A 23,096-nucleotide genomic window follows, 5' to 3' on the forward strand; every position below is an offset into this window, starting at 1 on the left:
AGAAGCTGGCTTCGACTCGATAAGACTCGATTTGCTTGACTCGACAAGAGCTCGAAATGGCTCGAATTCAGCTCGAAAATTTCTATCACTAAACATAACCAGCTTTATTTAACCTGGCTTCAATAGCATGTTTTAAGCTATTCAATGCCTTGCAAACTTGAATTTAACAATTCCAAACATGAATTAAAAGTAACAACAATTCTTCATTGTCCAATAATACATCCATGAAATCAGAAACAAATGTCCCCAACTCCACATACATAATTGTTTCACAATTTTTCAATTCAAATGTCCAACACCTCAAACAAACTAAAAAACAAGGAACAAATAGTTTGAAATCACTCTAGATTAAGTCCTCCAGTAACCAATAGCCTCGAGTCTTGGATTCTTTCGCCCACAGCCGTGCACTAGGTATCAATAGAAACAAAAACAAGTCATTTGACTTCAAGCAAAATAGTCTAACATAGCTAACTCAAGATAATCAATTCCAATTTGAAGCAAAATGGACAAACATAATCAACTCAAGATAACCGATGTCATTTTTACATAATCAATTCCAATTTTTTTTCAATACCAACCCAGTTAGTAAAGGTCTAGCCATCTCAAACAAACGAGAAAATTGATACGTGACATTATCAACAAAATTAGTTTAATTTTCCAAGTGAAGCAAACTATGAAATAGATCCACAACAAATGATTCATCTACTAAGAGAAGAATGAGAACGGTCGTAACAAGAAAACCTCCTAACCAAAATACTCTCAATTGATACTTAGAACAACTTTTTTAATGCCTGTGCTTTGTCTAGGACCATAGAATGACACTAAGCATTTCAAGAGGGTATGGTATAAATCTGATTAAAAGTGGATAGTAGGACAATAATGCGGCTCCTGAAGTTTTTTTTTTTTTTTTTTGAAGGAGAAAGTTCAGGTCCAGAACCTAATTTCCTCACAAATACATTGATTTAGCATCCTTGGCATGCCACAGCTAAGTGAATTGGTGTTTGAATCAGGGAAAATGATTCATACGTCTGGACATGGCCCAACATTAAACATTGTTTTGTCCCTTTTGCTCTGGCTTTGTATAGAGACAAGTAAGGCCTAAAAGCCGTGAGCTAAGCTTTGATAGTGGTTGGCAGGTACCCACTTGATAAAAATTACCCCAGAATGAGAAAATAAAAAGTGAACAATCAAAAACTACAAACCAAAAGTATTTCAATCAAACAGAAGGTATATTCCATGAAAATGTATGTAAGAAGCTAAAAAAAGAAACCCAACATTCTTACCAATCTTCAAGAAACCGTCCTAATAATAATAACATATCCAAATTTAAAAAAAAAAAAGAAAATAAGGAGAAAAAAGTACATTGAGAAAAACGCTTGCTCCAATCAATAATCAGTACAACTTAATTCACCGAATACCTGAGAAGAGACAAATTTTTTTTTCCGCTAATTGATTGAAATTGGGGGACGAAAATGGGAAGGAAGAGGCGATCTAATTCTAACGAGAGCTCCGTCGCCATTAACAGGAAAGAGGAAATTAATAGTAATAATTTTACATCTAAACATTCTCAACAGGAAAGAGATGAAGAAGTCGATCTGGCTTCAATGATAGGAAACAATCACTTATTCTACCACCAAGCATATTATACAGCAACAAAAACATAAAATAAGGGAAGAAGAGTGATGGATAACCTGTTCGCGAGGCCCTTCACCAACGGAGCTGATGAAATGTCTACCGTAGCTGCTTCTAACGTCGGCCAACAAACTGGGACTGAAGTACTGAAGGACTCGGAGAGAAAGGGCTCTTCAATTGAAGGGCGGGGCAGTGGTGGTGGCAGAAGTGGCTGACTGGTGAGTGGTGAAGACGGTGGTAGGCTGGTAGCGGCGGCTAGGGTTTGCTTTTGATTTGGGGAAAGAAGAATGCCGACAGCGGAACAGCCGAGTGGGAAGAAGAAGAGGTGTGTTTGTGTCCACAGTCCAATGTCCGCTGTCTTGGTCCTTCAGTCCTTGGAGAAATTGTATCTAGTTACTAGTTTAGTAATTAGTTAAATAAGTAAGGATATTTATGTAATTTCCTGCGGCTCGCGAGTGGCTCGCGAGCTCACGAGCCTTCATACGGATGGCTCGAGCTCGACTCGTATTATAAACGAGCCGCTCGAGCTCGATTCGAGCTCAATATTGACCGAGCTCGAGTCGAACATTGACCGAGCTGCTCGCGAGCGGCTCGCGAGCAACTCGATTCGTTTGCACCCCTAAACGACCGTAGTTTATAGGCAAATACGTATTGCCTATTTAAAGTACCAGCTCTTTACATTAATTTTATTTTCAAACATTTACTTTATCACAAATATTTATTCTCAAATACAGATTTGTATTTACTTTCAAATATTTAATTTTTGTTAAATACAAAACCTACCAGTTTTATAGGCAAATACGCATATCCTATTTAAAGTATCGGCTTTTTACAGATATTTTATTTTCAAATATTTAATTTATGATAAATATATTAACATTTGTAATTAAAAATTAAAAAGTGTTAAAGTAATATTCTTGCAAAAAAAATCAGTAGGTTATCTATTTAATATAAATTAAATATTTTTTTAAAAAATAAATGGCCTCATAAACTATTAATTTTTTATGACTTTCATCCATTACATGAGTAAAGTATTAGCTCTTTATGGATATTTTATCTTGAATCATTTAATTTATGTTAAATACATAAATATTTATAACTAAAATTGAAAAAGTGTTATATTAATATTTCAACAGAAGAAAAATTGGTACGTTTTGTGTTTAACAAAAATTAAATATTTGAGAGTAAATACAAATCTGTATTTGAGAATAAATATTTGTGATAAAGTAAATGTTTGAAAATAAAATACATGTAAAGAGCTGGTACTTTAAATAGACAATACGTATTTGCCTATAAACTACGCTCGTTAAAGTTTATTAATTGTTAATTAATTTGTAATACTTTGCCATTCATTGGACATGTGGCACAAAGGACAAATCAGGTACAAAATTCTAATTTCACACTCTAAAATAATATTTTAATCATTTGGACTGAATTTGTAAAGAATTAGTAACCTCAGGGGAGGTCAGTGTAATTGTTCAAACCACAGGGGAGGTAAGTGTAAATATCAGAAACCTCAGGGGAGGTTTCTGAAATTATCCCAAAAATATATTCTCAGCGGGTTTTCTGTAAATAGTCGGTAACCCGAAGCCCCAAATTCTATTCCCTTCACCCCTCTCCTCCAAGAGTTTGACTCTGAACCCTTCCTTCCACTCGATTGGTTTTGCTTTGATCAAGTTTTCTTCCTTCCTTCTTCAATTCAGCACCACTTTTTACTCTTCCATTTTCGATAATCTCACAACCCGACACTGCATGCTACCGGTCCACCTGTTTTTTTTTTTTTTTTTTCCCGCTTCAAATGAGATTTCTAAACCCCTGTACCTAATTCATAGTTTTCATCAATTTTATCTGTATTCCCTGAGTTCAATTTTTATTGTTTTTCAAAAGAGTAGCACAACTGTCGACTAATTTAAAGTAAACTAGGGCTTAAAAAGATGAAGATAGAGGATTTGGATGAGATAGAGAACGAGTCAGAGACTGCGATTGTGGGTGGATTTGATTGCGATTATGATTATTATGGCAATCATAGGAATTCCAATCAGGATCGCAGGATGATTGCCCGGGTCGACGCCAAGAGAGCTCTTGTTGGAGCTGGTGCGCGGATCCTATTTTATCCGACCCTTTTGTATAATGTTTTCCGTAACAAAATGAACCAAGCTGAGTTCAGATGGTGGGATCAAATTGATCAGGTCCACTTTTAATTGTACTGTCTGCGCAGTTGTTCCTTTTTTTTTTAATTAATTTTTCCTTTGTGAAATTGGATTTTTGTAGAATGTTATTTTTACTTTTGCTGCTACTTTATTTATTTATTTTTTTTGGTGGAGTTGGATTTTTGTAGAATTTATTTTTTTACTTTTGCCGCTACTTTAAAACTTCAATTTGGGGGTTTTAGCTGTTTTATTGTTTTTATGCATATGGTGAAGGAGAATTCTTGTATATGTGGACGTTGGTTTAAGTCTGTTGACTTGACAAATGGAAATTCTGAACTGTTCCCGAAATATATTTTACTAGTTGTGCCATGTTCGGGATTTATGAGATTGTCATCTCAGACTTGTTATTTCTTTCAAATTATTTGGGTTTTCAACGTAGCTATCTAAATACTCTGCGGATGAGGTTATATGGTCAATCAGTTCTAGTCTAGTAGATTTATTAACCTTTCATTTCGTTCTTGTCTTGATTTTTTCAGTTTTTGCTCTTGGGAGCAGTTCCATTTCCCAAGGATGTTCCTCGGTTGAAGCAGCTCGGTGTTGGTGGTGTTATTACCCTGAATGAATCGTATGAAACTCTGGTTCCAACATCATTATACCGCGTGAGTATCATGCCACATAGAATCTGGCTTTGAGGTTAGATGTTGAAGTTGATAATTTGTTGGAAATATTGGGTTATGCATTCTATCATAGAGTTCTATAACTCTCTATGCTGTCTGCTGCGGATTGATCATATGCTTGCTTTATTGACATTTGTTGACTTGTGTTTGCTGCTATAGGGGGTCCTAACCTTTTCTTCATAATTGGTGGTTGGTGGATTATCTTTCTGCCTGAAGCTTGCCATCAACTTCTGTTTCCTCCAGTAACATGTTTTTAATTCTCCAGGGCTTTTCTCGAGATATGTACTCTAAATTTTAGGGGCATCCCCTTTATGGTAGGGTGGTAAGAATTCTGTTTTTCCTAGGAATTGTTTAGGCAGTTTTGGTACTAAACTTCTAGCTTCTTTGTTTGACTCGTAAATTATGTAAAGCTGCATTCTACGCTGAAGAACTGTGGTGCAAATTTCTTTTTCTAGTCAAGAAGTTTAGACGGAAGACCATACAGCCTTCAGCATTTTGGCATGAACTAGTGGAATATCATCTTCCATCTCATCATACTCAGTGCAACTCTATTGACGTGATAATAACAGAGCTGGAAATTGAGTAGATGAGACACAAAAGAGCTAATTTTTCGTTATATTGATTCTGATTTCTCCCCATTTTTGGTGTTTTTTGTCTACAAATTCTTAATGAAGATTTCTCATTTCCTAGGACACTAGGAGATGAAATTTGTATCTTAAACTTTGAAAGAAAGGACTTTGATCTGGTGCAGAAATTGCTGATAACATGATATTTAAATTAATTGAGAGGCATTGCATTTTTTTTTCTGGTCAATATTGTCTAATATATGTTCACCAAATTTTTATGTTTGGTTTGCAGGCTCATGCGATTGCCCATCTGGTTATTCCAACTCGGGATTATCTCTTTGCTCCATCATTTTTTGATATCAATCGTGCTGTTGAATTTATCCATGGTAAGTGTATTCTTTTTTTTTTCCTGTTCTATTTGGCTTCGTTTGGTTTTTAAGCTATGAGGTGACATGTCTTCTTTTGGTGGCAGAGAACGCATCTGTTGGTCTAACGACGTACGTACACTGCAAAGCTGGGCGGGGAAGGAGCACTACAATTGTTCTCTGCTATTTGGTATGGTTTCAGGATTTATGGTGTTGTCTTTCCAAATTTTTATATGTAGCACCAGTATTCACATTAACTATTCACATTTGTTATTTGATTTCTCGCAGGTGGAGTACAAGAACATGACTCCAGCTTCTGCACTAGAGTATGTTCGTTCTAGGAGACCTAGGGTGCTGTTAGCTCCTCGTCAATGGAAGGTAATGAGCAATAACCAACTGATGCATATTCGAATTTCAATCAGAGTTTAACATTTGATTCTTTCTTCTGATTGTTCTGATTTTAAAGGAAATATGACCCTATGTTCTACAGTGCTTACTCATTTCTCATCTTCCATGACAAATCATTTGTCTAACGAGCAGGCTGTACAAGAATTCAAGGAGTGGCGGTTGGCTTGTGCAGGACAGTCTCCGTCTGTAGATGCTGTGTTGATAACAAAAGCAGATTTGGAGGGCTACCAGAGTTCTGGCGATGATACGTCCAAGGAGCTGGTGATTGTACCCAAAATGAGGAGTAGGCCCATGATAGCAAGGTTGTCCTGTCTCTTTGCGTCTTTGAGAGTTTCGGGTGGGGGCGTCCCTGTCATTAGGCAACTAACTGAGGCGCGGGCATGCTAGTTTCTGTCCTTTGGGTCCGCTGCTTGCTTGTACAGAGGAGCATTGGCAAGGAGGTCGTTATAGCATCAGTAGTCTTGTCGTAGGAAAGAAATAGGAGGGAGGAATAATCAAAGACAGGAGAGCAAACTACTGATCCCTTAAATGTGGCTGTATAACATGGGGTTAGGTCCTCTACTTCAATCCATTTGTAAATGTTTGCTTCAGTTTTTGGATATATTCTAATGCAGTGCGGAAAATCTGGCAAATTATAATAACAGGCCCTTTTTCGTCCTTGGCACCGTGGTTAGGCATCTGTTTCTTTCATGAATTTTGAAAAAGGTGCCTTTTGACCATTCAATACGCGTTGTAGATGCTTCTCAGAGCAAATTGATAAAAAGCAGTGCAGTTGTGGTACCTGGGCAGGGCAAATGTTTCATGAGCGGAGCAGACGACGTGGTTTCTTGAAGTAAATTGAAGGCCGTTAGTGCGCAAAATTTTCATTATTATATGGAAAGCTTGTCTAAAAGGTGGCAATAAGTATAGCTCCATACGCCTGAGAAACACCGCTAAGAGTTTTAGGTACCTTCAAATCATATACCCCTTTAACGTGGGCAGGCCTAAGCGTGTTTGTGCTACATCATATTCCTTGACCTTTGGGTCGAATTGACTTCATTTCTTTTTCTACTCTCGGATACAGTTAGCATTTGATAGATAATTGAGGTTTGATCTCTGGCTGCAAAAAGCTTTAAGCGAGCGACGCACAAGGTTTAACTAGGCTTGAGTTTCCATGGAAGACTTTCAAACTAGTATTCCATTCAGTCTTTTTATTTATTTTTTGGTAATTCAAAGGTTCTTATTTTGGGGTGGGTCTATTTTTTTATAAAATTTTCTTCATCTTAGAGAAAGGTGGGTTAGGCCGCGGGGAGGGGGCTGTTTTGGTTTCTGCACCAAAGTACATACGAAGAGTGGGACAAAAAGAAGAGCCAAAAGACGAAGAAGAAAGAGTAGCTAGGGAGGGGTGATTAATTGACAATCATTTCATTTCTAGCGCTATTATGAACTCGCTCTGTAAATACTTCAGTACTAAATATTTTGATTCTTTTATGGAATACTTTCGTCTTGAAACGAAATTGGAATTGGAGCTACATGAAAATGAAAGTTCTATATTTACTGTCCTATTGTCACCATCTACTGCACAATTTTAGGTCCGTGATCCCTGGTTTTATTGCTATTTTTGAGTTTTATATATAAAAATTGTACTGTAGTGATTTAATAATACGCATGAGAGATAAAAAGGTGATTGAAAAATGTGTTCACAGGAGAAAACGTAAAAGTTTTTGGAAGAAAAATTACAATCTAAACCCACCTCCCACGCAAAAAAAAAAAAAAAAAAAAAAAAGTTTACATTTATTATGTTGTCCATAATGTTACGAAGGAACTATTTCTTTACCAAAGGCCCTTGGCTTCTTTCTTGATCCTTTTTTTTTTTTTTTTTTGGTTCAATAAAGACGGTGAGAACATTTCCAGTGAAGAATGAAATCTCCAGTGCTGAGCTTTTAATTGCTTAACTACTAGATCAATACCACTACCACTACCATTTGACATAATTTTTGCTTCAACATTTGCCCGTCGTTCCTGGAACTGTTTACCATAGGCTCTTTGATATCATGAACCGTATAGCAATAACGTTAGATATTAGAGAGTGCGTAGCTATATAAGCTCAAGACAGAAACATGCATAATGTTTCTGTAAAATGCAGCTCAGTAAACTTCCATGTGGTCTTGTAAGGTGCAAGACCTTACTTCGCACCGTGGTTACCAAATATGCAGTGGAAAGATAATTCTCCAGAAAATTTTACCTGCCCTGTTATCATCTTAATGTATTGCACAGATTACACTCAGAAGTTACTTCATTTCTAAGTTTGGTAATATCACAGATAGAAACAAGAGGGGATGGTAGCTAAATATTTCCGAAAAAGTTGCATTTAAATATATATATATGTATATATGTATATATGTATGGCCCTGCGGTGTTTACTTACTTATAGGTTGTTTGTGAAGATTTTGCTGTATCTAAATTTTGGAGTTTTGAGTATCATATCATCAGCCTCACTTTCACCGTTGGGATTGAAGGAAATGAAGGGAATAGAAAGTAAAAACACCGGTGGAAAAAAAAGGAAAGAATATAGTAGATAAAAGTGTTTTATCCATCTTGCTGGAAAAGAAACAAGTGTAATCCCTCCCATCGCCTCAGTCCAAACAGTGGCACATAATACCTTTTAGTACAAACATGGCGGTTACCTAACCCAACACCCCCCCCCCCCCTCCCACACACACAAAACACACAACAACGGCCCCAAAAAAAATCCCCAATAGAAAAAAAAAGAAGGTCGCTACCCCACCAGAGCCAAGATATCAAACCACCACCACCAACCAAATACGCTGCTCTGCCTGCCAGTGCCAGGAGATGCCTCCGTCGTAAGCTGACTTTTAGTAGTAATATCCATCTTCAAGACATATAGATAGACACAGGCGTACATTCATCACATGGCCGTGAAATGCTAATATTTGGAGAAATTGCTGATTCCAATGTAGAATTAGTATTTGTTTTGGACGAAGAAAATACTAGTAAAAAAAAATATATATATGGAATGTAGCACTGGTATTGTTAAATACAAGAAACAGAAAAGAAAAATCTGAACCAACGGGTCTGTGACCTGGTGTTGTTTATGTACGTAGAATATGGAAAATTATCTACATTTTTTTTGGGGTAAGTGAAAATTATCTACTCGTCAAAGTCTAAAGTATGCAGATATATCCAAGCGTAGTTGATTTTACATGCAATATTATATGGGCTTAGCTCCTTTTTTTTTTTTTTTTTTTGGCCCTATGCGCTTTTGGATAATCCAAATGACTGGATATCATTATTAATTATATTTTCCATAGAAAAAAAAAATGATGCTCCCATCACATCATCATCTTAAATACAGTATAAAGAAGCTCTTCCACGTCATAGAGATAGAGGGACCAAATCTTAGTCTGAGATTAGGTTGGATTCATGGGGAGCAGTAAAACTTGAAAATTTGAGCTGTCATATGAGCTCCCTCCCCTGGATGAAGGAGAAGGAATCCAGAAAGTTGGTTTTTTTCAGGGCCATGTTGTGATATTCCTCATAGCATTACATAAAAATTCCTCCTGCAACTTCTTTACGGGACCGAATCTATACAACTGGTTATCCCATGCAGCTCTCTCTCTCTCTGCCATATATATATATATATATATAACTTTAAAAGCAGCCAAAATCTTCTATAAAGTGAAAGAACTTAACATCAACTTTTCTGCTTCAACAGGACATGCCCTTCTTCTTATTTATTTCCTTTCCTATTTCATTCCGTTTCTCTTTCTAAATTCCGATGTTTCTACAATACATATATATATATATATATATATGTATATACCTCTCTTGAAATTACTACTCCCTCTATTCCATTTTGATAGTCCTAGTTTTTTTCACACAGTTTAAGAAAAAATAGTTAACTTTGTTGGAAAAACGAATTTAAATTGCTATTTTTCTAAAATACCCTTACATTAAATAAAGTTGGCTTTTCATATATCAATATGTTTTGGAAAATCTAAATACATTAAATGGGGTAGGTTATATTCAATACTAACAATCTATATTAAATAAGGTAGTTTATAGTAATAACAACTTACATTAAATAAAGATATTTTAGAGAAATTAAAAGACAACTACATTTTTCAATTGAAAAGTGGACTATAATTTGGAACCGACGAAAAAGGAAAATAGAACTATTAAAGTGGGATGAAAGAGTACATCTTATTGGATTGTGTTTCTCTTCCTTCATCCTTGCAAAATATTCAATTCAAGCATCTTTCACATTACATTCTTCTGTGCCAGGATACTCCAATTCCTAGACAAAAATCAAAGAATCGAACGTCTTTTGTACCTTTGCTCCCCTCTAGCTCTTCTCTTGGTTACTCATTTTTGCTTGTAATATCTCTTAGTTCATAAGAAAATGTAAGAGAAAAACTGTCTTGGCAGGGTCTAAATACCGAGAAATGGTACAGAAAAAAGTGTCCCCCCCCCCTTTTTTTTTCTTGGTTAGTTCTCTTAATTTTGGTATTTTCCATCTTGTCACAATTTGACAAACAGATTTAGATTAGACCTAATTTGTCAGTCTAGCTGTAGATATAGCAATAAAGATTAAACTGCTTCGTCCTTCATGTCCATACGATACTTTATTCCTTGTTTGCGACTACAACCATTTTTCAACTCACACTTGCGTTGAAGAAGCTCGCACGCAGGTCTATTATGTAGTCTTCCGCAATAGTTTCCATATTTATACATGTCCTCGTATTGTATCTCTTATGAATTCGATCGATTCCAAGTATATTTCCACTTTTCATTGAAAAATAAAGGTATGATTAAATGTTTGAAGAGAAGTTGGGAGATATTGGTCATTTCAATGCCTAAAGCTTACTCTTGTCCTCTTATATATATTCTTCCGACTCTGTGCGTCTTTATTCCCTTGAGACCAGAAACTACCACGAAGCTGCGTACTTACTCAAAAACCCTCCTCCCATTCTTGATTTTGGCTTTATTACATGCACGTCCCGTAACCCGTAAGAAGAAGAAGAAGAAGAAGAAGAAGAAGAAACACCACCATGCACGTCCCCTTCTCTCTTTTCTTTCTGTCTCTTTCTCTCCTAGCTCACATTGATATCTAACTCTATAGTACAAAATACAGGAAAAGCTCGCATCTAGAATTGGAATAAAGCAATAATAAAAAAAAGCAATAACAAGTAACAGAAAATTAATAAACTCATCATTAAAATGTGATTTCTGTTACTGCTATTCCAAGATTCCACATTTCCTAAAGAGATAAGAACTGTATTAAAGCAGCCCACCTAGCCAGCTTATGCTCACCCGCTTTATTGTCAAGGACAGAGGACTAGGACGAAATGTGTAATATGAGAGTCTGGCAACCTCTTAGGTTCTGCCCCAGTAAATAACACTCTATAACTTCACACCTACAGCAAATTGGGTCTATAGTTACACTGGAAATACAAGCTAGCTAGCTGAAGAAATTTTTTTTTTAATGTGGGCTAAATTAATGATTCAAACGAGGAGAAAAACTGAAAATGTGAAGTACGGATATTTAGTTTCAAGGTCCTATTCTGTCTAGCCTTATGTACCAGGAATAGAGTCTGCAAAAAAAGAATCCTCGTATAAATATTGGATGCTTAGTAAATGATTATCAGTAAAGAAGCCCGGCCATTTTCATACTATAAAATGTTCTCGGATTCTCAGAAGCGGTATGAAAGTAAGACGGCAACTGGCTTTTAACAAATCATTAAGATATTTCCATTTCTATAAAAGGGAATAATTTGTTTTCCAACAAGTATTCTTCTGCTCATCTAAAAGTGAGTGCCAAGACAACTAACATAGTTTCCGGCTTGCACTTAGCACAAATCCTACAATGTTTTTGTGTAGATAATTAACAACAAAAGGGCAAAAAAATGTACAAATAGCTAAAAATAAACAAATAGTAAGAATAGGGTGGGCAACTGGGCATAAAGATGATACGGTAATCATAGAGGTGATGATTTTCATGCAGAGGGATTTTGCTTTGCTTTACTTAGGTTCATTGGTTTCCCCATCCCCTTGTACATGTCAGAAGAGAGCAGCCTTTTTTCGGGTTTCTTTTCTTTTCTTTTCTCTTCCCTTGTGTGTCTCTCTTTCTTTTTCCTTTTCTATACTCTTCTTTTCTTTCTTTTCCAACGGGGGTTGGGTTGTCGTACAGTTAGTTCAGTTGAGCCATCAGATCTTAGGACCTTACCAGGCACTTGCTCCAGTGAAAAAGATATATAGATAAAGGGAAAAACTATATAGATGGTCTCTCCTGCAGGCCACTTATTTAAAAGAACTTCAGGAACTTTGCTTCTTCAAGTACTAATGATCATGAGCATGAGTGTGTCTGTGGGTGGTGGTTGTTTTTGGCTGCTTTAGTATGGTTTTATTGCTCCTACCCATGATGATCCGGGTTGTCAGGATCAGGCCAGAATGAGGAGTACTTCAACCATTCTGTCTCTTGTGGGTTTGTGATGGATGACTCCTGCAATAACAATCAAACCATGTGAACCATTTCAGCATTCTGGGGCTTTCCCAATTTACAGACTCATCCAACCAAAGAAATTCTTTTTACTCCCTTTTCCTGCGGTGGATTGTGCGTTTCTGTTCATGTGTCTTCTTTTATCTTTCTTTCTTTCCTTCCTTCCTTCCTACTAAGGGGGACAACACTCGACAAAAAGTTTTCAGTTACAATCTTCCGTTCTTTTAATTGTACTTAAAGGTCAAAAATGTACTTTTTTTATTCTCCCTCTTTTATTTTTGTTCTTCGTTAATTCTTAGTACAAAATTTTTGAGGAAAGATCATGAGAATGTCGGTCATCCAGCAAATCAAACACAAATTGCTGATGAACTCGGGCAACTTCTGATTCATTGCATTGGTCTTCTAAACATTGGCTTATCACATGTTTGTAATTCCCCACTCGATAGCTTTGTTAGTCTTAATTTGCATTTCTTGTATCTACACCATATATTATGCACATTTTTTCGCATTTTAGAAAAGCTAAGAGTGTAAGTAAGAAGTCCTCATGAAATGACTAAGGGACTGAAAGGAAACAACAAAAAGGTGGAAATCAAATAAGAAGGAAGCGGAAGACGCTTGAACATGACGAAGCAAGCTTCAACATCAATATCTGAAACTTTGGGTGGGTGGGGAGAGTAAAATCACGGCACAGTTTTGTTCCTAAACAACGTTCTTTAATAAAGAAAGATTCAGGGAGGATGAAAACGAAGGAGGAGGAGAAAGAATTTCCTTTTGTTTACAATGGTCCAATGCCTAGAAGTTTAATCCCACACCCAGAAAAGGAAATGGACTATAATTATCTTAAGCATATTAGATAGATCCTGCATGGCAGAAAATGGTACAAGTTACAAAAGAAGTACCAGAATTTCCACTCCAGTTGAAACCCCGTGTCAAGTGGAGCTTTCATAACATAAAAATAGAAAAGAAGAAAGAGATAAAGAGAAAAGGAAAAGGTTTCTAGCTCCTCTCTTTAGCTTAAGATAGTAGTAGTGTAAAGATGTAGACTATCTTTCTTATCCTTTCAGTTCCCTCTTTTTTGGTAAATGTTTTCATCATTGGCTCTCCGCGGTATAAACTATGGCATTGTTAAAAGTAGTGAATTCTCATAGTAGAAGTTTATTCATGTATCATGAATTTAATACACAGCCCTGAAATTAAGTCCTCTCTATATGTTAAAGAAAAGGGTTTGTTTGACGGTGTTAGAATTTGTCCAACTGCAAAGACTAATAAATACGAGTGTGCATTTAAAACGATATATGAAGCATAAATTAAGGACATATCTGTGAGCATTAGTTCTTCTTTTCAGCGCCGCTCGATTTATAGGAGAATATTATATATATTGATTAAATTATGCTTTTCTTGCTAATGCACTACTGCTGGGTTAATAATATTTTGACACATAAGCTCAAATAACACTTTCGGGTCAAAAAAGTTGGAACTTACTTCTTTGATGTCAGTAGATGTGCACCCCATAATGAGCTCCTCCAACCCCGAAGCAGACCTTCCTCCGAGTTTATGATGTTGTTGTTGTTGTGGCTGTTGCTGCTGCTGCTGATGTTGCTGCCGAAAGAACACATTAATGATTCAGATTTTTATAATACAAAACAACCAAACAATAAAAAAAAGACATAATCATCCATATGATCATGTATTGTCTGCAAAAACACAAACCTATGGAAAGAGAAAATATAATTCCATGTGTGCACCTCTGCTGACACAAAAACCCCTTATTTTTTGTTTTTTGGTTGACACAAAAAAAAAAAAACCCTTCGTTTCCATTAAGTTACTGATATTAATTTTAGGGAGGTACGACCAAAAAGAGGAGAAAGATGAAAAAAACCGGAAGAAAGCAACGAGGGTTTGGCATATTTGGAGTTAAAGATCAACACTTTATTGCACCTGAAAATTATCAGTTGGGAGCATGAGTCTGGAGACATGGTGGAAGGAGTCGTCGTCGAGAATGACTGAAGTGTGATGAAGGGGCGGTGGAGAGATGATGGTTGAAATGGAGTGGGAAGGCCGAGTGATGTGGAATGCTGTTGTTGCAATCTGCTGCTGATGATGATGCTGGTGATGAAGCTCATGAGTCACGTGATGTTGCCTCTGGTGTTCAGGGAAGTCACGCTCTTCGCACGTGCCCACTGCTGCTGCTGCTGCTGCTGCGGCTGCTGCAACTCCTGGACCTTCCCTTACAATTGAAGGCTCCCCAATTCCACCCTGCAAAACAAACACCATTTAATTTTGATAGTCCAATTTTAAGCTCCCCACTCTACGCTGATTACATGTTACAAGATCATTTTAACTTTTTTCTCTTTTTTTTTTTTGTTTTAGGGAAAAAAAAAAGAAGAAAGAGTTTTGGTTCGCTTTCATTTCTCTTTCTTGCGTTTGTAATTTCCAATGGTGGTTGAACAACGGATTATACTTTAGTTAGCTGATGCATAGTTAATATCAAGCAAGTTTTAGCATAATTGTCAGGCTGCATACACAAGCAATGCGTATGGGAAAAGCAATCTTTGATGTTCTCTCCTTCACATGCAGGAATTTTGCATTCTTTGACTGTCACCTTACAAAAGCTAAGACTATTTCTTTTCTCTTTATTTTCCTTTTGTATATTCGGATCCTAAGCGTATATTTAGACCACCCCGAACATCTTCAGCTCTTTGGATACATGATTTATCATGAAATAAAGAAGAAAAGAGAGGCTCCCTGGGGAGATATCAAGAATTCAAAAAAATTGCGCATGACCATGCATGTATATATTCTTCTACTTTCGGTTACTTCGAAAGAAAGTAGGAGAGGAGTTGTCCAAATTAATCAACCACCATAACTATGACTAATCTTTGACCGAAAAATCTATCGACTTCAATGACCAAAACCAAAAGGGCTTCTTCTTCCAGAGACTAGACTAGTTGTTTGATTTTTGAGAAGGACGTGTGTGCGAATCCAATTCTTCTCATTTCCTGAGAACTATTGAACAGGAGTGCTATTGAATGAACAGTTTACCTCATCAAAGCTTTTCCTATATGGAAGAAAGCTAAATTGGTCAGCTTTCAATTGCTGAATGTCCAAAGCACCGTAACTTGATATTGCAGCACCAACAGCAGCAGCAGACAGTTCATCTCCATGACTGGTCATTATTTCCCTGGAAGAACAGCTTCCGCTTCCGCCACCGCTGTCTCTTCTAGTAATGGAATCATTTGTTCCTTCGCCTGCATTTGTAGTAGCCCTCTCCGTCCAGTTGCACTGCCTTGGCTGAGTTTGATAGAATATCTTGGAAACCACAAGCTCTCCTTCTTTCTCTTCTTCATGCTGTCCCAAATGGTATTGGTGCATGACCCAATTAGTCTTCTCGGGTTTTCTATTTTTCCCGAAGTTTGTGTAGAGAACAAGAATCTTTTTGCAACCCTTTTGCTTGCCGTTCACCATGACCGGCCTAGTCTTGCCTGTCTTATGCCACCGGGTTTCTCCACCTTGCAAGTCGCATTCTGTTTGAATTTTTCTTCTCTTTCTTGTGCCAGTGGTGTAAGCCTTTGATGGTCTGTGGAAGAAATGCCTACTCAACCCATCTCTTGTAACTCCTGACAACAATTTAAGAAACGTACGTCGTACTGTAAAAGGTTGATAAATATCAAAGGTAGGTTAATACAGGTGTAACGAACGGAACTGCAAGATTAAGTGCATCTCTCTTGGAAGTACGGACAAAAAAATAAAACAAACCCTAGAACAATTCGTGTAAGTTTAACTAGTTCCATCTTCCAACTAAGAAAGAAGTAACTAGTAAAACCTAACTCACCATGGGCTAGTCTTAAAAGCAACCATATATGCCACCAAAGCGCAACTAACCTGGAAGTTTCTCAGGATGAGTATAGCAAATCCCATCTTCTCCTTCAATGGTGGGGATGAACTCATCAATCAAAGGATGTGATTTTGATTCTTTGCCTTCGACTTTGGCTTCAAGGTGCTCTATCAACTCCTGGTCTGTTGGATCAAATTTCACCCCAGCTGGCAGACCTACCCAGTCCTGCAAGCTCCAGTATCAGTAAACTTTAAAGATCATGAATACTACTTGAGGATCCTCAAGAATGAAACTCCTAGTAGTACATCAGGAAAGAACTTTTTTGAAAAAAATTTTAAATTTGGGTTTTCTGTGGAAAAAGCCATCCTCAAGGTTCAAGAATGAATGAAAATTAAATCAGGCAATAAGAAAGCAGGAATAAAATTCTTATACTGGTCTGATTCTTCGTCAAAATCTTTTCAATGAAGCCAAGCAAGAATATTACACCAAAAAATAAGATTCAAAATCCGTAGTAGTAGTAGCTAGCCTGCCGTACCGGCTTTCCATCGAGCTTGTGACCACAACCAGGACAGTGCTTGGATCCGCACAACTGATGCTCCTCAAGCTTTGCATCTATGAGATCAGAACTGCTGATGCCCGACCCCAATTGATGACTCTGCAGACTCTTATTCATTTCTCTCAACTCTCTACTTCTCTTCTCTTCTCTTCCCTTCTTCCGACGGTACGTTATCAAGAAGCACCTATAGCTTCAACTTCCATTAAGAAACAGACGAGCCCAGTAGCGATCCCACACCTTTATTCTTAGCTATATATGTATATTCTGCAAATGAAGCCTCTAGCCGGTACTAGAGCTGCCGCCTCGTTGATATCAAGCGATAGTATCTTGATGGATTCAATTCAAACGAGATGAAACTGCCAACTAAAGAGTACAACAAGGGAGGTATCAGCATAACTCTATCTACTAAGGATCGAATGGATGGAGAATAGAAAATTTTGAACTTTAAAATTTAGCACATATGATCATCAAGAAATACTAAGTGGGTCGTGAAAATTCGACCTTACAGAAAGATGGGTTGTAAAGAAGTGAAGAATTCATTACAAAGCTTAAAACTTTTTCTCGAAACAAAATCAAATGAACAACAAACTCTTTGAACATTAATATATATGAGTAATAGTAGAAATCATTTTTCTCTTTATATATGATGTTGGTTTGCGATAAGGGGCGGTTAGGAGGGCAAGAGGTGGAAGCGAAGGGGAAGGAAGAATATTAGTAAGAAGAAAGAAAGGAGAAAGGAGAGGAAAGAAAAGAAAAAAAAAAAAAGAAGAAGAAGAGGAAGAAAAACTGGGAGTCAAGTGGGCTTGAGCTATAAAACCTGCTTTATCAGTTACCATGGAAAACACCGGAAATCTTTCTCCACTTTAACTGAAGAAGCCGGTACTGTGATAAAGAAAAAGGCACCTCCTTCCTTCCCCTTCCCCTATTATACTCTTACCTTTAGGCTTTAACCTCTCTCCCTTCTCTCTCTCTTTCTATCTCTTTGCTAATTTAAGAGGACAGCTAGTATAGAACAGCAGGCGGTTCCGTTTCAAAGAGAGAGAGAGAGAAGACAGGAAAAAAGCAGACAGAACAAATTATCAACATCACAAGCTACTAGCAAGAAAAGGAAAGAAAACCTCTAAGTTGGTTTATTTCCCCCCCTTAAAGCTTGAAGGGATGGCTTTGTTGTGTTGGATGATTAGTACTGGTAGTAATAGTAGTAGTAGTAGTAGTAAGAAAGTGTTACTACTCAAGAGTCTTTTGGGTCTTGGGTAGAAAAAGCAAAAAGCTAAAAAACGGCCTTCTTAGCTGTTACAACATACTACTACTAATCTACACATACAACAAAGCAATCCCCATCCCACACTCAAAAGCAAGGCTAACCATATGTGTACTAGCACAACAATCACCATTATGCTTTATTTAATCAAGAAAGTCTCTTATTATATAAGTACGTATGTTGTCTCTGTTTTCTTAGTACTAATTTAAAAAGTGTTCATGTTGATATCAGTGTCAAATTCTTGCTAATAAGTTGTGGCATAAAATCTATTGTGAAGATAAAATAAATTAGTTGGTTATTTTGACCAAGGAAGATTTGAGAGTCCATCAATCAGGAAATGAAGAAAATTGTCCAAGAACTTTGACAACTAATTGATCATCCCATGGACAAAATCCCTGGTGAGTGGTATATGATTTTCTATGTCTGTGAGTACTGAGAGCTGCATACTGTTTTTAAATTAACTCGGATTGGACAGAAGGCGATTTTTCTAATTTAATTAGCAAAAAAAAGAAATTAATGGTGGTAAAAAAAAGGGAGAAAAATGATAGAAACTCACATGGGCTTTGAGCTGGAGTGCTGATCATGATTCTATAGCCATGAATGTTGCAGAGAGAGAAAGAGGGAGAGAAGGGTACAAGATTGCTTGATATGCAAGGCAAATGAGCAGTATACTTGATGGACCACCACCAGCCTCCACCCTTTGCATTGCATTCTGATAAAATCTCAGCTTTGTACTGTTAAATTAATGTTTAAAAAAATCATTAGGACTTGAGTGATTAGCAGGTGCTCCAATTAATTAGCTCATCCAAAAGACCAATACGGGACGAAAAAAGTAAAGAGAAAGAATTTGTTTATGTGTTTTTTTTTTGGAGTAAACATTTGTTTATATTTTTATATCCAGAGGTTATTCTAGCCATGACATTGTCCGTATTTTCTAATTTGTTTTTTCATCTCATGTATTTCGCACTTGTACAAGGTTATGGTATTTGCCTTGCACATCAAAGAATCCCCCCCCCCCCCCACCTCCCGATTCAAGAGAGACTCTAAAATTTTGCAAGAAAAAAAAAGAAGAGGAAGAATGGAATTATATATCCTCTCACTTTAATTACTAATCAAAGACTAGTGTAATATATGGATCTATGTAAAATTGTTGCTTGCCTACTTAAGGCATTTACCAAGGTACTTGACAAAGGGTGGATGATAAATCATACATCAATAGCATTATTAATTAAAACTAATTAAAAAGCTCTTCGACTATACAATATCTATGAGATCATTACGAGCGACTAGGGTTTTGTTGTTGTGGGGTTTGTTAAGCATCCATGCTATGCTCTCCATCAAAATATTTGTTTAATGGCATTCTTTCTTCCTGGTCAAAAAATAAATGATGAAGATGACTCCGGAGCTGTTTTTTGTTTGGAGCTAAGTAATGGCTACGATGAGAAATGTTAATCTGCTAGATATTTCCTTTTCGCAGCTAAGAAACCATTCTACATCCTCAGCTAGTACAAGAAATAGCCATGGGCCACAATTATGATGTCTTCTTCTTCTTCTTCTTCTTCTTAAGAATAAGAGAAGCAGACCTCAAATTCCTCTTTCTCCTTGAGCTGAGCACATGAAGTTCAACTCAAATCAGACGGCTGAAAATGCTATTTCTCGAATGGCTGGCTAAACACCGTGCATAATAGATATTAATGGGCATCCTTTAATTAGAGTGTTGTGTCTTTTTGTCCCAAAGAAAGAAAAGGAAAGGAAAGGAAAGGAAAGGGCGAAGGAAGAAGGATCTGAAACCGGTGAGAGTGAGACTATCTGCCAAGTTGACTGCTGACTGACCCACCATGGTGAGGGCCCCACCGTGTCTTTGTAAATTAGAATAATTAATTGTATATATATTATATTATATTATATTGTATTGGTGGTGGGGTGTCCGTGTCTCCACACTCCCGCATGTGCCACAATCATCTTGGCATTCTGTGCAAACAACACCAGATGCATCAAATTTCGAGCGTACGGCACCTGCTGATTGAGAAGTTTCTCTGTTCTTTAAAAGCAAAGCAAAGAAAGAAAGATTATCTATCATATTATGATAGGATAATTTCAGTGAAAAACCTCCCTTGAGGTTTCTGACAGTTTCACTCACTTTTTCTGAACTTTACAAAATATCAGATATCTCCCCTGAACTTATAATTGGAGTAACAAGATCAGTCCATGTCAGAAAAATGAGCATTAAAAAAATATGCTGAGGAGTGAGATGATATTTGTGTTCCACATATGCCCTTTTTGCTTATCCACAACTTGAGCTAAAACAAAAGCGAAAAAAAGAAGTAATAAGTTGAACTAGATAGAGACAAATGCAGATGGCTTCTTCAAGCAATGTTACAATGCTATTTATATTTTTTTTGTTTTAGCTATTAGACATTTATTTAGCTAATATGATCATTCAATTAATTGAAACATACTTCTGGTGATATAAAAAAATGTATAGTTTTATAATTTGAGTGATTAAAAGTATAAATTTTTATTAGTTAAGTCATATTTGAGTGATTAAAAGTATAAATTTTTACTAGTTAAGTCACAAAAAAAAAATTTCACTAATTGGTTAATTGAGTGAATGGCAATTGCACAGTTAAAATAGTGTAACAATCAAATAACCAAATTCTCAATAGTTTAATAACTCTTTTTGCGATTTTCTCTGTGGAAAATGAAATTAAGTAGCAAGATACTTCATTTCATTTAGTGCTAGATACTTTAGTTGAGATTTTTTTTAAAAAAAAAAATTAATTCACATTGTAGTTAGTCGACTATATTCAACAAGTTTCGTTTGAATACCAGAACTTAGGTAGATCCGATTTTCAAAAAATTCAATAACCCAAATTGTGTTGCATCACTTTATGAGATGATGTAATATACAATTTACGTCATTGAATTTTTGAAAATCAAATTTACCCAAATATAAGTAATGAGCTACACTAGATAATTGTTTTACAAAAAAAAAAAAGCATGAAATACATGACTTTAGAGAAAGGTAACACTAGTGCTAAACTCTTCATTGGTGATTGTACTACGAATAAAAAGTGTAAAATGGAATAGAAAGTATATCATAAGTTATATCAAAAAGTTATATCTCTATTACTCATTTAACTAATTCTGTCAAAATGCTCCAAAATATATCATAAGTTATGAGGGTATATCTGTCAATTCATCATCAATGATATCACAAATAGGGCCCAACAATCTAACAAGGGAGATATATGATATTTTGCAAAGTTCAGGGGAGGTGAGTTGAGACTGTTAGAAACCTCAGAAGAGGTTTCTGAAATTATCCCCATTATGATTCGCTGTTATGTATATTGGGGTTCTTTCTGTTTTGTATTATAAATAAAGACATCTGATCGAACGAATTGTGGCTGATGTATTTGGAATTAGGTTTAGTTAACTAACTTCAAAAGTCTGATAAAAAAAAAAAAAAATTGTGGCTGATGTATCGATCATCCCATCATCCAATTCAGTGTTTGTTAAGTAATCAATGTTGAAAAGACCAATTGAGACGTTGTTGTAAGTGGTGAGGAACGTGCATTCAACATCCCAACGAATTTGTATTAAGTAGCTAGCAAAATAATAATAATAATAATGATTTCCAAATTTGAAGGTAAAACTTAGTAGTAATCCTCTTCTCCTGGACATAAAATTGATTTCAGGTGGCTTTTCTGTTGTTAGGAAATTAGAGGCCGAAGCAGGTCAGGAGGACCTCAACTTTCATTACTTTATAATATAGCTAGACAGAGAAGATAAAAAGAAAGAATTAAAATCTTTTGATTATTCAAGCGACAACAAAAACTTAATAATAATATAAGTAAATCCCTCTCCTTGCTGATGTACACCACATATTAACAATATAAGTACGTACTTGCTTTTATTTTATTCCTTTAGAAGTGGTGATGCAGATAGATGGGCATGGGAAGATAGAATAATTAAGTGAAATTCGACTAAGATGAGAAAACCAAAATCTTTTCCACTAAATCTAATTTAACTGTATGTGAACTTTTTCTTTGTATGTTTGAGAAAAAAAAAAAGCTTGCTGGGGTTCTCTATAAATCCCAGAGTTAGTTATTCTGGTAAAAGAAGATAAAGATGGAGAGTCAATCTATAATTTTTGTTTAATTAATCAATGTTAATTTACGACGATAAAATTAAAATGCTTTTGGTGTTCGACGATATTTATATAGCTGTAAATCTAGAGCTGCACCAGAACGTATTTACATGTATGTTTGAGATGAAATATTCCCCAACTAATAAGTGTACAAATTGAACATGTCATATAAATATATATATATATATATATGCTCATCAACCCCTTTATGCTTTTTCCTTTTTGGTATCGTTAATTGCAAGAACAACCGTTTAGATGACCAATCAACCTAAATAAATTGGTTTTCCTTATACTGGTATTTCCAAGGTTACCAAAAAGCTTTTTTTAAAAAAAAAAAATTCTTAATGCTTATATATAACCAAAAAATTGCTTGATTAACAGGAAAATGTTAATTTACAAACCTTGATGCATCGGAAATGAGGGTACCAAAATTTTATAAGAATTGATTATCCTGTATATATATATAATCCAAAAAAAAAAAGGAAAAAAAGGAACGTGTTGCTTCTTTAATCTACTGGGAATTTTCTTAACACCAATTGTATTGCAACTAACTCATATTTCGTTCTTTAACATTAGAAACAAAATAAATTGAGTCATTAAAATGACGAAAAAAAAAAAGAACCTCAAACCCAATAATGGCGATAGAAAATTGCTTAGCATTGTTCACGCACTATATATATATATATATATATAGTTATAATATGGTTATGCCTCCACTTGTATTTGGCCATGTGACCTGTTTGCCATCCTCTAATGATTTGGTTATGAGCAGGCATGCCATCGCCCTCATCATTAAGCCAAAAGTGTTAAAAGACCTACATTACTTACTTTTACATATTAATTTTTAGAGCGTGATTTTTGTTTTTTTTTTTCTAATTGTGGACAACTTTACTTTAGTTTGACACTTGATCTCAAGATTTCTTTTTCTCCTTTCAATGGTTAGAAGGTAATTAAGGCTTTTTAGCAAAATAGGAACTTTTTTTTTTCTCATTTAAAT

At 35.9% G+C, this 23,096-nt stretch overlaps 2 protein-coding genes and 1 long non-coding RNA gene across 4 annotated transcripts; 1 reads left to right on the forward strand and 2 right to left on the reverse strand.

The window, feature by feature from the left end:
* Positions 1-162: 162 nt before the first annotated feature.
* Positions 163-2,094, reverse strand: LOC113691797 (uncharacterized). The gene is made up of 2 exons (XR_003448775.2): positions 1,692-2,094; positions 163-407 (listed from the first exon to the last, which is right to left on the reverse strand). It is a non-coding gene; the product is annotated as an uncharacterized lncRNA (long non-coding RNA).
* Positions 2,095-3,221: 1,127 nt separating this feature from the next.
* Positions 3,222-6,456, forward strand: LOC113692586 (phosphatidylglycerophosphate phosphatase PTPMT2-like). Its single transcript, XM_027211008.2, has 6 exons — positions 3,222-3,821; positions 4,319-4,441; positions 5,318-5,411; positions 5,498-5,580; positions 5,679-5,768; positions 5,931-6,456. The coding sequence occupies exons 1-6, from the start codon at positions 3,567-3,569 to the stop codon at positions 6,183-6,185; spliced, it is 900 nt and encodes a 299-aa protein (XP_027066809.1). The 5' UTR covers positions 3,222-3,566; the 3' UTR covers positions 6,186-6,456.
* Positions 6,457-11,525: 5,069 nt separating this feature from the next.
* LOC113691936 (NAC domain-containing protein 75) lies at positions 11,526-17,801 on the reverse strand. Of its 2 annotated transcripts, none has more exons than XM_027210261.2 (7): positions 17,522-17,801; positions 16,668-17,051; positions 16,180-16,357; positions 15,340-15,914; positions 14,236-14,553; positions 13,780-13,896; positions 11,526-12,300 (listed from the first exon to the last, which is right to left on the reverse strand). In XM_027210261.2, exons 2-7 carry the CDS (start codon positions 16,803-16,805, stop codon positions 12,211-12,213), a joined length of 1,416 nt encoding a protein of 471 aa, XP_027066062.1. In that variant the 5' UTR covers positions 16,806-17,051; positions 17,522-17,801; the 3' UTR covers positions 11,526-12,210. The 2 variants fall into 2 exon arrangements, with proteins under 2 accessions (XP_027066062.1, XP_027066061.1); XM_027210260.2 differs by having other exon boundaries at positions 17,506-17,801.
* Between the last annotated feature and the right edge of the window lie 5,295 nt (positions 17,802-23,096).

This window comes from Coffea arabica, chromosome 6c (genome assembly GCF_036785885.1).
Source record: "Coffea arabica cultivar ET-39 chromosome 6c, Coffea Arabica ET-39 HiFi, whole genome shotgun sequence".
Lineage (NCBI taxonomy): Eukaryota > Viridiplantae > Streptophyta > Magnoliopsida > Gentianales > Rubiaceae > Coffea > Coffea arabica.